Genomic DNA, 13,807 nt, shown 5'->3' with positions numbered 1-13,807 from the left:
TGCCACCACACCCAGCTAATTTTTTTTTTTTTTTTGAGACGGGAGTCTCTCTCTGTTGCCCCGGCTGGAGTGCAGTGGCTTGATCTCCGCTCACTGCAAGCTCCGCCTCCTGGGTTCACACCATTCTCCTGCCTCAGCCTCACATGCAGCTGGGACTACAAGTGCCCACCACCACGCCCAGCTAATTTTCTGTATTTTTAGTAAAGACAGGGTTTCACTGTGTTAGCCAGGATGGTCTCAATCTCCTGACCTCGTGATCCATCCGCCTCTGCCTCCCAAAGTGCTAGGATTACAGGCGTGAGCCACCACGCCTGGCCCCGCCCAGCTAATTTTTAATTTTTTTTTTTTTTTTTTTGTAGAGACGGGGGTCTCTCTATGTTGCCCAGACTGGTCTTGAACTCCTGGCCTCAAGTGATCATCATGCCTCAGTTTCCCAATGCACTCGGATTACAGGCATGAGTCACCACACCCCGTTGTATATTCTGTTTTTTAATATGGGTGCTGGTTACAAGAGAGTACTCATTTGTGGAAATATTGGCATGATTTATCTGCCATTCTGTGTCATGAACTACTTTAATAATAAAAAGTTAAATATATATATATATGCTTACTCATTAGCAATGCACATTTTGCAAAATTATTCTCATGCAAAGAAAAAGATTCATATTAAAAACTATCTGAATGGGGTCAGAAGCAGTGGCTTCCCAACACTTTGGGAGGTCGAGGTGGGAGAATTGCTTGGGCCCAGGAGTTCAAGACCAGCCTAGGCAACATAGCAAGACCCCATCTTTATTTAAAAAACAAAACAAAACAATGTCAGTGGTTGCCTACAGGGGAGAAGAAATTGATTTGAGATTTCGGAATAAAAGAGAATTGGAGAGAAGCGTCACACAGATCAATGACAGTAGTGAGCCACAAACTGTGGAGGGTGAGTAGGAGAACACACTGAACATGGGGTCCAAACAATTTTCCTTAATGTTGAAGAAATTGATAGAGACAGGGTCTCACTATGTTGCCCAGGTCGGTCTCAAACTCCTGGGCTCAAGTGATGCTCCCATCTCCGCCTCAGTGCTAGGATTACAGGCGACCTGGGAGGTCGAGGCTGCAGTGAGCCGTGATCGCACCACTGCACTCCAGCCTGGGTGACAGAGTGAGACTCTGCCTCAAAATAAAAGCGGGAGAAAAACCATGAGAGAGCTGGGCAAAGGGATGCAAAAGAAATGCAGCGTAGTGGTCTACGTCATATTTGCACTTCGAGTGGCAAGGTGGTTTCAGCAGGAGAGCAGCATCATGAAGTTACTATTAAGCTGAATGTTACTGGTTTGGGGTCTGGAGTTCCTCTATAAATGTGTTTTACTTGTAGAGCTATATGTGAACCCTAAGCATGGAAGATTTAAGCAGAGTTGTGCATTTGTGAGCATTTATGAAAATTATACAGGCCGGGCGTGGCTCACGCCTGTAATCCCAGCACTTTGAAAGGCTGAGGCAGGTGGACCACTTGAGGTCAGGAGTTCAAGACCAGCCTAGCCAACATGGTGAAACCCCATCTCTACTAAAAATACAAAATATTAGCTGGGCGTGGTGACGGGCGCCTGTAATACCAACTACTCGGGAGGCAGAGGAAGGAGAACAGCTTGAACCCAGGAGGCAGAGGTTGTAGTGAGCCAAGATCGCGCCATTGCACTCCAGCCTGGGCGACAGAGCGAGACTCTGTCTCAAAATAAAATAAAATAAAATAAAATTTCTTAAGGTGGGATCTCACTCTGTTGCCCAAGCTGGAAGGTTGGAATGCAGTGGTGCCATCATAGATCACTGCCTTCAATTCCTGGGCTCAAGCGATCCTCCTGCCTCAGCCTCCAGAGTAATATAGGCACATGCCACTGTGGCCAGTTAATTTTTAAAGTTTTGTGCATACAGGATCTTGCTTTGTTGCCCAAACTGGAGAGGATTTTTTTTTTTTTTAATCTTAAAGGGGATTTCTACATTTCCCTGGGCAAGATGCTCTCAGAAGCATGGTTCTAAGATTTGGAGAGTCCTTAATTCTCATCTTACCATATCCCACCTCTGCTTAAAATCTTCCCACCTCTGCTTAAAATCTTTCCATAGCTCCCTGGTACCCCACAAGGCCCTTTAAGATCTGGCTTCTGCCAGGCTCAGTGGCTTATGCTTGTAATCCCAGCACTTTGGGAAGCTGAGGCGGGTGGGTCACCTGATGTCAGGAGTTTGAGACCAGCCTGGCCAACATGGTGAAACCCCCATCTCTACTAAAAATACAAAAATTAGCCAGGCAAGGTGACAGGCGCCTGTAATCCCAGCTACTCAGGAGGCTGAGGCAGGAGAATCGCTTGAACCCAGGAGGTGGAGGTTGCAGTGAGCCGAGACTGCGGCATTGCACTCCAGCCTGGGCAACAAGAGCAAAACTCCGTCTCAAAAAAAAAGGATCTGGCTTCCACTGGCTCCTCTCCCATCATCATTTACTCCTCACCTGTATCCTTCTCAGTCAAGCCACTCCCAGCTTCTGGAGGCCTTGCATATGCAGTTCCCTCTACCTAGAATACTCTTCCACTCTTCACTCCAGTGTTCATGCCAATTCATCCTTTAGGCCTGAAGTTAGGCCTCTCCTTCTCCAAGAAGCCCTCCTTGATTCTCCAGGCTGGATCAAGTACATCCTATGGGCTCCCACAGTCCTTGGGCTTCCCCATCACAGCCCAATGCTTGTGTCTTTCTGTCAACAGCCCCAACCTCTCTGCCTGTGCCTCCTCTACCCTGTCTCTGACCCCTCTGGGTCATCACTGCCTAACCGGATCTCTCTCTCTCACTGACCTATGAGTCCTGTAGGGGCAGGACCCAGGCTGCCTCAGTCACCACTATGCCCCTCATGTTGTCCAGCATGGGCCAGGCACACAGCAGGCACTGAATTAATATTTTCTAGATAAAATAAATTCCAGTGGTTCACACCTGTAATCCCAACACTTTGGGAGGCCAAGGTGGGAGGATCACTTGAGTCCAGGAGTTCAAGTTCAGCCTGGACAATATTGCGAGACCCTGTCTCTATAAAAAAATAAAATAATAAGAAAATTAGCTGGGCATGATGGTGCATGCCTGTAGTCTTAGCTACTTGGGAGGCTAAGGTGGGAGGATTGCTCAAGCCCAGGAGTTGGAGGTTGCAGTGAGCTATGATTTTTATCACCACACTCCAGCCTGGGCAGCAGTCCAAGTAATAATAATGATAATAATAATAATAATAATAATAATAATAATAAATTCTACAGCTGGGAGTGGTGGTACACATCTGTAATCCCAGCTACTCCGAAGGATGAGTTGACACCAGGAGTTTGAGTCCTGTCTAGGCAACATGGAGAGACCCCCTCCTCCTCAAAAAACAAACAAAAACTAAAAACAGGACGGGCGCGGTGGCTCATGCCTGTAATTCCAGCACTTTGGGAGGCCAAGGCGGGCAGATCACGCGGTCAGGAGATCGAAACCATCCTGGCTAACACAGTGAAACCCAATCTCTACTAAAAATACAAAAAATTAGCTGGGCGTGGTGGCAGGCACCTGTAGTCCTAGCTACTCGGGAGGCTGAGGCAGGAGAATGGCATGAACCCAGGAGGCGGAGCTTGCAGTGAGCCGAGATAGTGTCACTGCCCTCCAGCCTGGGTGACAGAGCAAGACTCCTTCTCAAAAACAAAAACAAACAAACAAAACTAAAAACAAACTCACTTACACTAAATTAGTAAATTCTAGAATTCTAAGTTGATATGTTCCTACCTTTTTAAGGTTCTAAGGCTCTAAAAGTATGACTGTAAGTTTCCATGAGTGTATGTTTTCATCAGTCTAGGTTTCTAGATCAGACAAAGCTGGCAATCCACCAGTTGAATCTTGTTCATACTTTGTGGCACATACAGATTTCTCTCTCTGTCTTTTTTTTTTTTTTTTTTTTGAGACAGAGTTTTGCTATTGACACCCAGGCTGGAGTACAACGGCACGATCTAGGCTCACTGCAACCTCCGCCTCTGAGGTTCAGGCGATTCTCCTGCCTCAACCTCCTGAGTAGCTGGGATTACAGGCACGCACCACCACACCCAGCTAATTTTTGTATTTTTAATAGAGACAGGGTTTTGCCGTGCTGGCCAGGCTGGTCTCAAACACCCAACCTCCAGTGATCCCCCCACCTTGGCCTCCCAAAGCGCTGGGATTATAGGCGTGAGCTACCGCACCTAGCCAGGTTTCTTATTGTTTTGAGACAGGGTCTCAACCTGTTGCCCAGGCTGGAGTGCAGTGGCACAGTCTCGGCTCACTGCAACCTCTGCTTCCCGGGCTCAGGAGATTCTCCCACCTCAGCCTGTCGACTAGCTGGAACTACAGGCATGCGCCACCACACCTGGCTAATGTTTATATTTTTAGTAGAGACGGGGTTTCACCATGTTGGCCAGGCTGGTCTCGAACTCCTGGGCTCAAGTGATCCGCCCGCCTCGGCCTCTCAAAGTGCTGGGACTACAGGTTTCTAAATCAGCCAGGTTTCTTGAGCCAGTGCCATGGCTCACGCCTGTAATCCTAGCATTTTGGGAGGCCAAGGCGGGTAGATTGCCCGAGCCCAGGAGTTCAAGACCAGCCTGGCCATCATGGTGAAACCCCGCCTCAATTAAAAATACAAAAATTAGCCAGGCATGGTGGTGCGGGCCTGTAGTCCCAGCTACTCGGGAGGCTGAGGCGGGAGAATCTCATGAACCTGGGAGGTGGAGGTTGCAGTGAGCTGACATTGCGCCACTGCACTCCAGCCTGGGCAACAGAGTGAGACTCCATCTCAAATAAATGAATAAATAAATAAATAAATAAATAAAGTTCCAAAAATCTTAGTATCAGAGATCCATCCTGTGATTATAAACTGCTGAGTTACTAAAGTTCTAAGATTTGGAGGGAACTGATTCTGACCTTTGGGTTTTAAGAATTCATGATTATGATCATCTATATTTTATGATTCTAGCACTCCGTGTTTCTAAGATGTTAAGGTCCCAAGGGTCAAAGGTGCTAGGGTGTCATGTTTTAAAGGCTCATGATTATGAAGTTCCATATCTCTGAGGCTCCTCAGGGTCTTTGCCAGTTTTAATGCTGATGATTAAATACTTCTAAGGTTCCAAACCTCTATGAATACTAAGTACTAAGGTTCAAGGGTCTACAATTCTAAAGGTCTAAGGTCTTTCTATAACTATAAAGTTCTCTGGTCTTTGCTAATATTGTTCTGATACATCAAAGGAGGGTGACTACTAGGCACTCTGGCTTACCCCTGTAATCAAAGCACTTTCGGAGGCCGAGGTGGGAGGATTATTTGAGCCCAGGAGTTCCAGACCAGCCTGGGCAACATAGCAAGACCCCATCTTACAAAAAAAATTTTTTTTGTTTGTTTTGAGATGGAGTTTCGCTCTTGTCACTTAGGCTGGATTGAAATGGTGTGATCTCAGCTTACTGAAACCCCCATCTCCCGGGTTCAAGTGATTCTCCTGCCTCAGCCTCCCGGGTAGCTGAGATTACAGGTGCCCACCACCACACCCATCTAATTTCTGTATTTTTAGTAGTGTCACCATGTTGGTCAGGCTGGTCTCAAACTCCTGACCTCAAGTGATCCATCCGCCTCAGCCTCCCAAAGTGCTGGGATTACAGGCATGAGCCACCATGCTTGGCCAAAAAAAAAAAAAATTATTTTTAATTAGCCAGGCATGGTGGCGCATGCCTGTAGTTCCAGCTATTCAGGAGGCTGAGGTGGGAGGATCACTTGAGCCCAGGAGTTCAAGGCTGCAGTGAGCCATGATCACACCACTGCACTCCAGCCTGGGTGAAAGAGTGAGACCCTGACTCAAAAAAAAAAAAAAAAATGGTAGGGTGACCCACTGTACTGGTTGGCCCAAGGCTGAGAGTTTCGGTGGTAAAAGCAGGAAGGTTTTGGTCACTCTATGTCAAATTTCTCAAGATCCACATTTCTAATTGGAAACTCCAAAGGTTTAGTATTATAAAGTCCCAAAGTTTCCTGTGTATTACAGTTTCAGTTTCTAAGGGCCTATGATCCTAGGGAACAATGACTAAAATTTCTTAGGTCTGTGATGATAACGTTTCACATTTCCAAAGCTCTTTTTTTTTTTTTTTTTTTTTGAGATAGGTTCTCGCTTTATTGCTGGGGCTGGGGTACAGTGGCACGATCTTGACTCACTGCAATCTCCACCTCACAGTGGTCAGGCCATCCTCCCACCTCAGCCTCCCAAATAGCTGGAACTACAGATGCATGCCACCACGCCTGGCTAATTTTTTTTTTTTAATTTTTAGTAGAGACAAGGTTTCACTATGTTGGCCAACATGGTCTCGAACTCCTGCACTCGAGATCTGTCCACCTTGGCCTCCCAAAGTGCTGGGATTACAGGCGTGAGCCACCGTGCCAAGCCAAAGGTCTTCATTTCAAGAGGTCTAAGAATCTCTTAGACGTTTCAAGTTCCAAGGATCTGATGGCTCTGCATTTCAGGATTCTAAGGGAATATGCTTACAAAGTCCCACCATTCTGGGACTGTACATTTCTAAGGCTCTAAGGCTGTGCTGACCCATACAGCAGTCACAAGCCACATGTGGCTATTTAAATTTAATTAAAACAGGCCGGGTGCCGTGGCTTATGCCTGTAATCTCAGCACTTTGGGAGGCCGAGACATGTGGATCACCTGAGGTTGGGAGTTCGAGACCAGCCTGACCAACATGGAGAAACCCCGTCTCTAGTAAAAATACAAAATTAGCTGGGCGTGGTGGCACATGCCTGTAATCCCAGCTACTAGGGAGGCTGAGGCAGGAGAATCGCTTGAACCTGGGAGGTGGAGGTTGCAGTGAGCCGAGATCGCGCCACTGCACTCCAGCTTGGGTAACAAGGGCGAAACTCCGTCTCATAAAAAAAAAAAAACAAAAAAACAGGGCCGGGTGCAGTGGCTCATGCCTGTAATCCCAGCACTTTGGGAAGCCAAAGCAAGTGGATCACTTAAGGTCAGAAGTTCGAAACCAGCCTGGCAAACACAGTGAAACCCCGTGTCTACTAAAAATACAAAAAGAATTAGCCGGGTGTGGTGGCGGGCACCTGTAGTCCCAGCTATTCAGGGGGCTGAGGTAGGAGGATGGCTTGAGCCGGTGAGGTGGAGATTGCAGTGACCCAAGATCTCACCACTACACCCCAGCTGGGGCAACAGAATAAGACTCTGTCTCAAAAAATATATATATAAATAAATTTAATTAAAACTAAATAAAATTTAAAACTCGAAGGCTGTCACATAGCACTGGCCACATTTCTAGCATTCAAAAGTCACATAGACTAGTGATTATTATATTGTACATTATGGATATAGACTATTTCCACCATCATGGAAAGTTCTATTGGACAGTGCTGGTCTCTTTTCCCACCCTCCCAGCCACCAAGGTTCTCGGGCACCCTTTCCCCTTCCCCCTCCTCCTCATCCCACCCCAGCCCTCCTCCAGGTACCTGCCAAGGCCTTGATCCGGGAGCATTCAAAGAGCGAGGCCGCTGCGGTGGACGCAGCCGGCTGCTCCCGCTCCCAGCCCCGATCCGGACTCTCCCAGCGGGCAGCAGGGTTGTTGTTGTTAGGAGTAGGCAGGCCCTCCATGTTGTCCACTTCCCCTGGTACCTGCGCCATCGGGGAAGGTGAGGCCTGGACATAGGGAGAGGTAGGTTAGGTCTAGGATCAAGTCTCATTTCTAACAGTGACTGGCTTTAAGTCCTGTCCCCTCTCTTGTCCTCAATTTCTCTGTCTTTAAAGTGGACATAATAACAATGATAATGCCTGTAATCCCAGCACTTTGGGAGGCAGAGGCAGGAGAATCGCTTGAGCCCAGGGGTTGGAGACCAGCCTGGGCAACATAGCAAGATTTCATCTCTATAAAAATAAAAATAAGCCAGGCGCAGTGGCTCAGGCCTATAATCCCAACACTTTGAGAGGCTGAGGAGGGCGGATTGCTTGAGCCCAGGAGTTCGAGACAAGCCTGGGCAACATGGTGAAACCCTGTCTCTACAAAAAAATACAAAAATTGGCCGGGCACGGTGGCTCACACCTATAATCCCAGCACTTTGGGAGGCAGAGGCGGGCGGATCACCTGAGGTTGGGAGTTCGAGATCAGCCTGACCAACATGGAGAACGCTGTCTCTAATAAAAATACAAAATTCTCCAGGCGAGGTGGAGTATGCCTGTAATCCCAGCTACTCGGGAGGCTGAGGCAGGAGAATCGCTTGAACCCGGGAGGCGGAGGTTGTGGTGAGCCAAGATCATGCCATTGCACTCCAGCCTGGGCAACAAAAGCGAAACTCTGTCTCAAAAAAAAAAAAAAAAAAAAATAGCTGGATGTGGTGGCAACGTGCCTGTAATCCCAGCTACTCAGGAGGCTGAGGTGTGAGGACGGCTTGAGCCTGTGAAGTGGAGGTTGCAGTGAGCCAAGATAGCGCCACTGCACTCCAGCCTGGGCAGCAGAGCCAAAAACTGTCTTTAAAAAAAATTTAAAAATTAGCCAAATGTGGTGGTTGCCACACGTAGTCCCAGCTATTTAGGAGGCTGAGGCAGGAGGATGGCTTGAGCCCAAGAAGCCAAGGCTACAGTGATCTATAATAGTGACACTGCACTCCAAACTGGGCAATATGGCGAGACCCTATTTCTAAATAATAATAATAACAATGTTCACCGTCACCACTTCACAGGATGTGATAAAACACATGGCTTAGCCCCTGGCACATATTAAGGGCTCAGCAAATTGTCACTGTTATAATTAGAACAATAGAGTTCCGTAATGCAGTAATAACAATAATGAACATATTGAACACTTGCACTGTGGTCAGTACTTCATGTACCTTCTCTTATTATTTCCACAAATTTAATTCCCTAACAGTTGGCTATTATTACACCTATTTTACAGAGGAGGAAACTGAGGCACAGAGGAGTTGATCTATTTTTCCAAGGTTACACAGCCAGTTAGTATCTAGGATTCAAACAAAGATGATAGGGCCAGGCGCGGTGGCTCATGCATGTAATCCCAGCACTTTTTGGGGCTGAGATGGGTGGATCACCTGAGGTCAGGAGTTCAAGACCAGCCTGGCCAACATGGTGAAACCCTGTCTCTAAAAATACAAAAATTAGCTGGGCGTGGTGTCACGCACTTGTAATCCCAGGTATTCAGGAGGCTGAGGCAGGAGAATCACTTGAACCTGGGAGGTGGAGGCTGCAGTGAGCCGAGATCATGCCAATGCACTCCAGCCTGGGAGACAGAGCAAGACTCCGTCTCAAAAAAAAAAAAGGTGATAGAATGTTTGCATTAATGGGGCCGGGCACAGTGGCTCCTGCCTGTAATCCCAGCACTTTGGGAGGCCGAGGCAGGCGGATCACGAGGTGAGGAGTTCGAGACCAGCCTGGCCAACATGGTGAAACCCCGTCTCTACTGAAAAATACAAAAATTAGCTGGGCGTGGTTTCGGGCTACTGTAATCTCAGCTACTCAGGAGGCTGAGGGAGGAGAATTGTTTGAACCCAGGAGGTGGAGGTTGCAGTGAGCTGAGATTGTGCCACTGCACTCTATCCTGGGCGACAGAGTAAGACTCATTCTCAAGAAAAAAAAAAGAAGAAGAAGAAAAATTTAAAGTGGAGGGGGCGGGCACAGTAGCTCACACCTGTAATCCCAGCACTTTGGGAGGCCGAGGCAGGCGGATCGCTGGAGGTCAGGAGTTCAAGACCAGCCCGGCCAACATGGTGAAACCCCATCTCTACTAAAAATACAAAAATGAGCTGGGAATGGTAGTGCATGTCTGCAATCCCAGCTACTCAGGAGACTGAGGCAGGAGAATCGCTTGAACCTGGGAAGGCAGAGGTTGCAGTGAGCCAAGATGGCACCACTGCACTCCAGCTTGGGCAACAGGGCGAGACACCGTCTCAAACAAAAATAAAAAAATAAAAATAGGCCGGGCACGGTGGCTCATGCCTGTTATCCTGGCACTTAGGGAGGCCAAGGCGGGTGGATTGCCTGAGCTCAGGGGTTCGAGACCAGTCTGGGCAACTTGGTGAAACTCCATCTCTACTAAAATACAAGAAATTAGCCAGGCATGGCGTTGTGCACCTATAATCCCAGCTACTCAGGAGACTGAGACAGTAGAATCGCTTGAACCTGGGAGACAGAGGTTGCAGTGAGCTGAGATCGCGCCACTGCACTCCAGCCTGGGCGACAGAGTGAGACTCCATCTCAGAAAAAAATAAAATAAAATTAAATGAAAATAAAAAAATAGAAAAAAAAAATTATTTAAAAAAAGAAGAAATTGGCCGGGCACGGTGGCTCACACCTGTAATCCCAGCACTTTGGGAGGCCAAGGTGGGTGAATCACCTGAGGTCAGGAGTTCCAGACCAGCCTGGCCAACATGGTGAAACCCTGTCTCTACTAAAAATATAAAAACTAGCCGGGTATGGTGGTGCATGCCTGTAATCCCAGCTACTCGGGAGGCTGAGACAGGAGAATTGCTTGAACCCGGGAGGCGGAGGTTGCAGTGAGCCGAGATCGCACCACTGCACTCTAGCCTGGGTGAAAGAGTGAGACTCCATCTCAAAAAAAACAAAAAAAAAAAAGAGAAGAAATTTAAAGGGTTAAGTGACATTAGATGTATCTCCTTTACCTTCTGGGCCCCTAGGCCTGATTCTAAGACTAACGGCTGGGCGTGGTGGCTCACACCTGTAATCCTAGCACTTTGGGAGTCTGAGGCGGGTGGATCACGAGGTCAGGAGTTCGAGACCAGCCTGGCCAACATGGCGAAACCCCATCTCTACTAAAAACACAAAAATTAGCTGGGTGAGGTGGCAGGTGCCTGTAATCCCAGCTACTCGGGAGGCTGAGGCAGAAGAATTGCTTGAAACCGGGAGGCGAAGGTTGTAGTGAGCTGAGATTGTGCCACTAAACTCTAGCCTGGGCGACAGAGTAAGACTCCTTCTCAAAAGAAAAAGGAAAAAAAAAAAGACTAACAAAGGAGGAAGTTGGGAGATCAATGTCCTCAAAAGACCCAGACAATTGCCAACCCACTGAATTCTAGGAAGGCAGGGTCTAAGTCTTGGTCAGTAGAGTGAGTAGAGTGGAAATTTTCCCTTAGGGGGACACATTGAAATCCCTTTTTTTTTTTTTTCCTGAGACAAGGTATTGCTCTATCACCCAGGCTAGAGTGCAGTGACACAATCATAGCTCCCTGTAGCCTCCAACTCTTGTGCTCACGCGTTCCTCCCACCTCAGCCTCCTGAGTAGATGGGACTAGAGGCAAGCTCCACCATGACCAGGTAATTTTTGTATTTTTTGTAGAGAGGGGGTCTCACTATGTTGCTCAGGCTGGTCTCAAACATCTGGGCTCAAGCTATTTGCCCACTTCAACTTCCCAAAGTGCTGGGGTTACACATGTGAGCCACTGTGCCCAGTCCCAAATCCATTTTTGTTCTTCCCTCCTTCCATGGAAAAGTGAAAGTGAGCACACAGCTACCTACCATCTGTGTGACCTTGGCTGAAATACTTCCACTCTTTGGGCCTTAGTTTGTTCATCTGCAAAATAGTAATGATGGCCCGGCACAGTGGCTCATGCTTATAATCTCAGCACTTCAGGAGGTCAAGGTAGGTGGATCACTTGAGGCCAGGAATTTGAGACCAGCCTGGCCAACATGGCAAAACCCGGTCTTTACTAAAAAAAATACAAAAATTAGCCAGGCGTGGTGGCACGTGTCTGTAGTCCCAGTTACTTGGGAGGCTGAGGCAGGAGAATCGCTTGAACCTGGGGGATGGAGGTTGCAGTGAGCTGAGATCGACCCACTGCACTCCAGCCTGAATGACAGAATGAAACTCTGTCACACACACAAAAAAGGGTAGGCCAGGCGGTGGCTCACGCCTATAATCCCAGCACTTTGAGAGGCCAAGGAGGTGGGTGGGTCACCTGAGGTCAAGAGTTGGAGACCAGCCTTACCAACATAGTGAAACCCCATGTCTACTAAAAATTCAAAATTAGCCAGGCGTGGTAGCTTATGCCTGTAATCCCAGCTATTTGGGAGGCTGAGGCAGGAGAACTGCTTGAAGTCGGGAGGCAGAGGTTGCAGTGAGCCGAGATCGCGCCATTACACTCCAACTTGGGTGACAAGAGTGAAACTCCGTCTCAAAAAAAAAAAAAAGTAATGATAATCGTACCCATTTCTTAGCGGTGTTTGAAGAGGTAAGTTATTAATGCAGGGATCATGGTATCTGGTACACTGCAAGCCCTCGATACATGTTCCTTGCTACTATTCTTCATCTTTTCCTCACACATCTCAGCAAATCGATTTACCCCTTCTGGAGTCAGACAGAAATGAGTTCAAGTTCCGCTTTATTCTTGCTGTATCTTTAACCGAGTATCTTTAACTTGGCCTTTCTGTGCCTCAGTTTCCCTCCCTGTTAAACGGTGGTTACAGCTGTTTTCTTCAGTGGAGGACACTTAGAGATGGGGAGGCCCTTAGCACTCCTGTTAGCCCTCTGGCCAGGCCGAGGATCAGCTCTGGCCATAACGCGATTGAATGGGAAGGAAGGGAGCAGGTAATAGGGAAGCCGGGAAGGGGTGTCCTGCGAGCCTCCCCCCCACCCCACCCCCCGCAAAGGCTGGTGGGGCGCTGGGCTGCGGTGGCATCAGAGGCTTTAACCCTTCCCAGGCCGCGCCTCTCTCCCTGCGGTCCAGACACTGCGCCCAAGGAGGGGGCCTGGGAAGGACAAGGCCTGGGGGTAAGACCCACGCGTGGCGCGGAAGCTAGACCGGGTGGGGGGGTTGTGGTCTCGTCCTGCCCTCGACCCTTTGCCTCCCTCCAGCCGGGGAGACCCGGGGCTCCAGCCATGCCCCGTGCGCGCGGAGGAGGGATGCTCGCCAGGTGGGGACATGCTTGGGGGAGGGGCTGTCGGCCCCCCTAGCAGCTCACCTGGGCCCGCGGCCGCCAGCGTCGCTGTCTCCGCTGCTCGCCGCGACCGACCGCCCTCCCTGTCGGCGTCCGCTGCCCGGCCCGGCCCGGCCCAGCCCAGCCCGGCTCAGCTCGGCCCCGCCGGCCCGCGGCTCAGCCAGATCCGCATGCGCGCCGCGCCTCCCTCTCTCGCGCCGCCGCCGCGCTCAGCGCGCCCCCGGGACCCCCTCCCGCCCGCGGTCCCCGCGCCCCGCCGCCCGAGGCCCACGCGCAGTCACACCCGGCCGTGGCGTGGGGTGCACGGCTGCACTCGCGAGGGCACGGCGGCGTCACGCGCTGCACACTCCCACGGGGTCACGCTCGCCACGCTGCCATACTCGTGGGGGCCTCGGCGCACAAACTCACCCCCGCATCCACGCGCTTGCGCGCCGTCACTCCCTCCTGTGGGGTCTCACGGGGTCACACCCTCATGCCATCACACGCGGCGTCCACACTGGAACGGTGTCACCCACCACCACACAAATCCAATAGGGTCACCACCGCCCACGCGGCGTCACATACAAATGCACCTGTCACACACAGCCGCACACTCCCCGGCAGTCACAAACAGTGTCATAGGCCCACACATCACGCACAGCTTCACAGCCACAGTGTCACACACTCTACACACTCGAACCTTCACAGCAGTCGCCCCGCACATGCTGCACCGCCGCACCTCACACATCATAGTCACAGGGGGTCACAATGAGCAGCGCAACACAGACACCCACAGCCACACACTCGAATGGGGTCCCGGTGTCACACACCCTTACACGAGACATGTGGTGTCACACACTGTCACAGTCTAATTAGTC

General features: G+C 49.7%; 1 protein-coding gene across 4 annotated transcripts in view; it reads right to left on the bottom strand.

Moving 5' to 3' along the window:
• SPTBN4 (spectrin beta, non-erythrocytic 4) overlaps positions 1 to 13,699 on the bottom strand; it is a 105,126-nt gene extending 91,427 nt beyond the window's left edge. Inside the window, exons 1-2 of one of the 4 annotated variants that reach the window (XM_055369439.2) lie at positions 13,359 to 13,699; positions 7,505 to 7,691 (exon numbers count right to left, since the gene is read on the bottom strand). In XM_055369439.2, the coding sequence (XP_055225414.1) occupies positions 7,505 to 7,676 (172 nt within the window). In that variant the 5' untranslated portion in view covers positions 7,677 to 7,691; positions 13,359 to 13,699. Of the gene's footprint in view, positions 1 to 7,504; positions 7,692 to 12,974; positions 13,290 to 13,358 lie in introns of those variants that run through there. The other 3 variants (XM_055369440.2, XM_063701344.1, XM_031004511.3) reach the window with 3 other exon arrangements.
• Between the last annotated feature and the right edge of the window lie 108 nt (positions 13,700 to 13,807).

This window comes from Gorilla gorilla, chromosome 20, assembly GCF_029281585.2.
Source record: "Gorilla gorilla gorilla isolate KB3781 chromosome 20, NHGRI_mGorGor1-v2.1_pri, whole genome shotgun sequence".
In the NCBI taxonomy this organism is placed as follows: domain Eukaryota; kingdom Metazoa; phylum Chordata; class Mammalia; order Primates; family Hominidae; genus Gorilla; species Gorilla gorilla.
The sequence above is the reverse complement of the archived record's forward strand: the minus strand, read 5'-3'. Positions and strand labels throughout refer to the sequence as shown.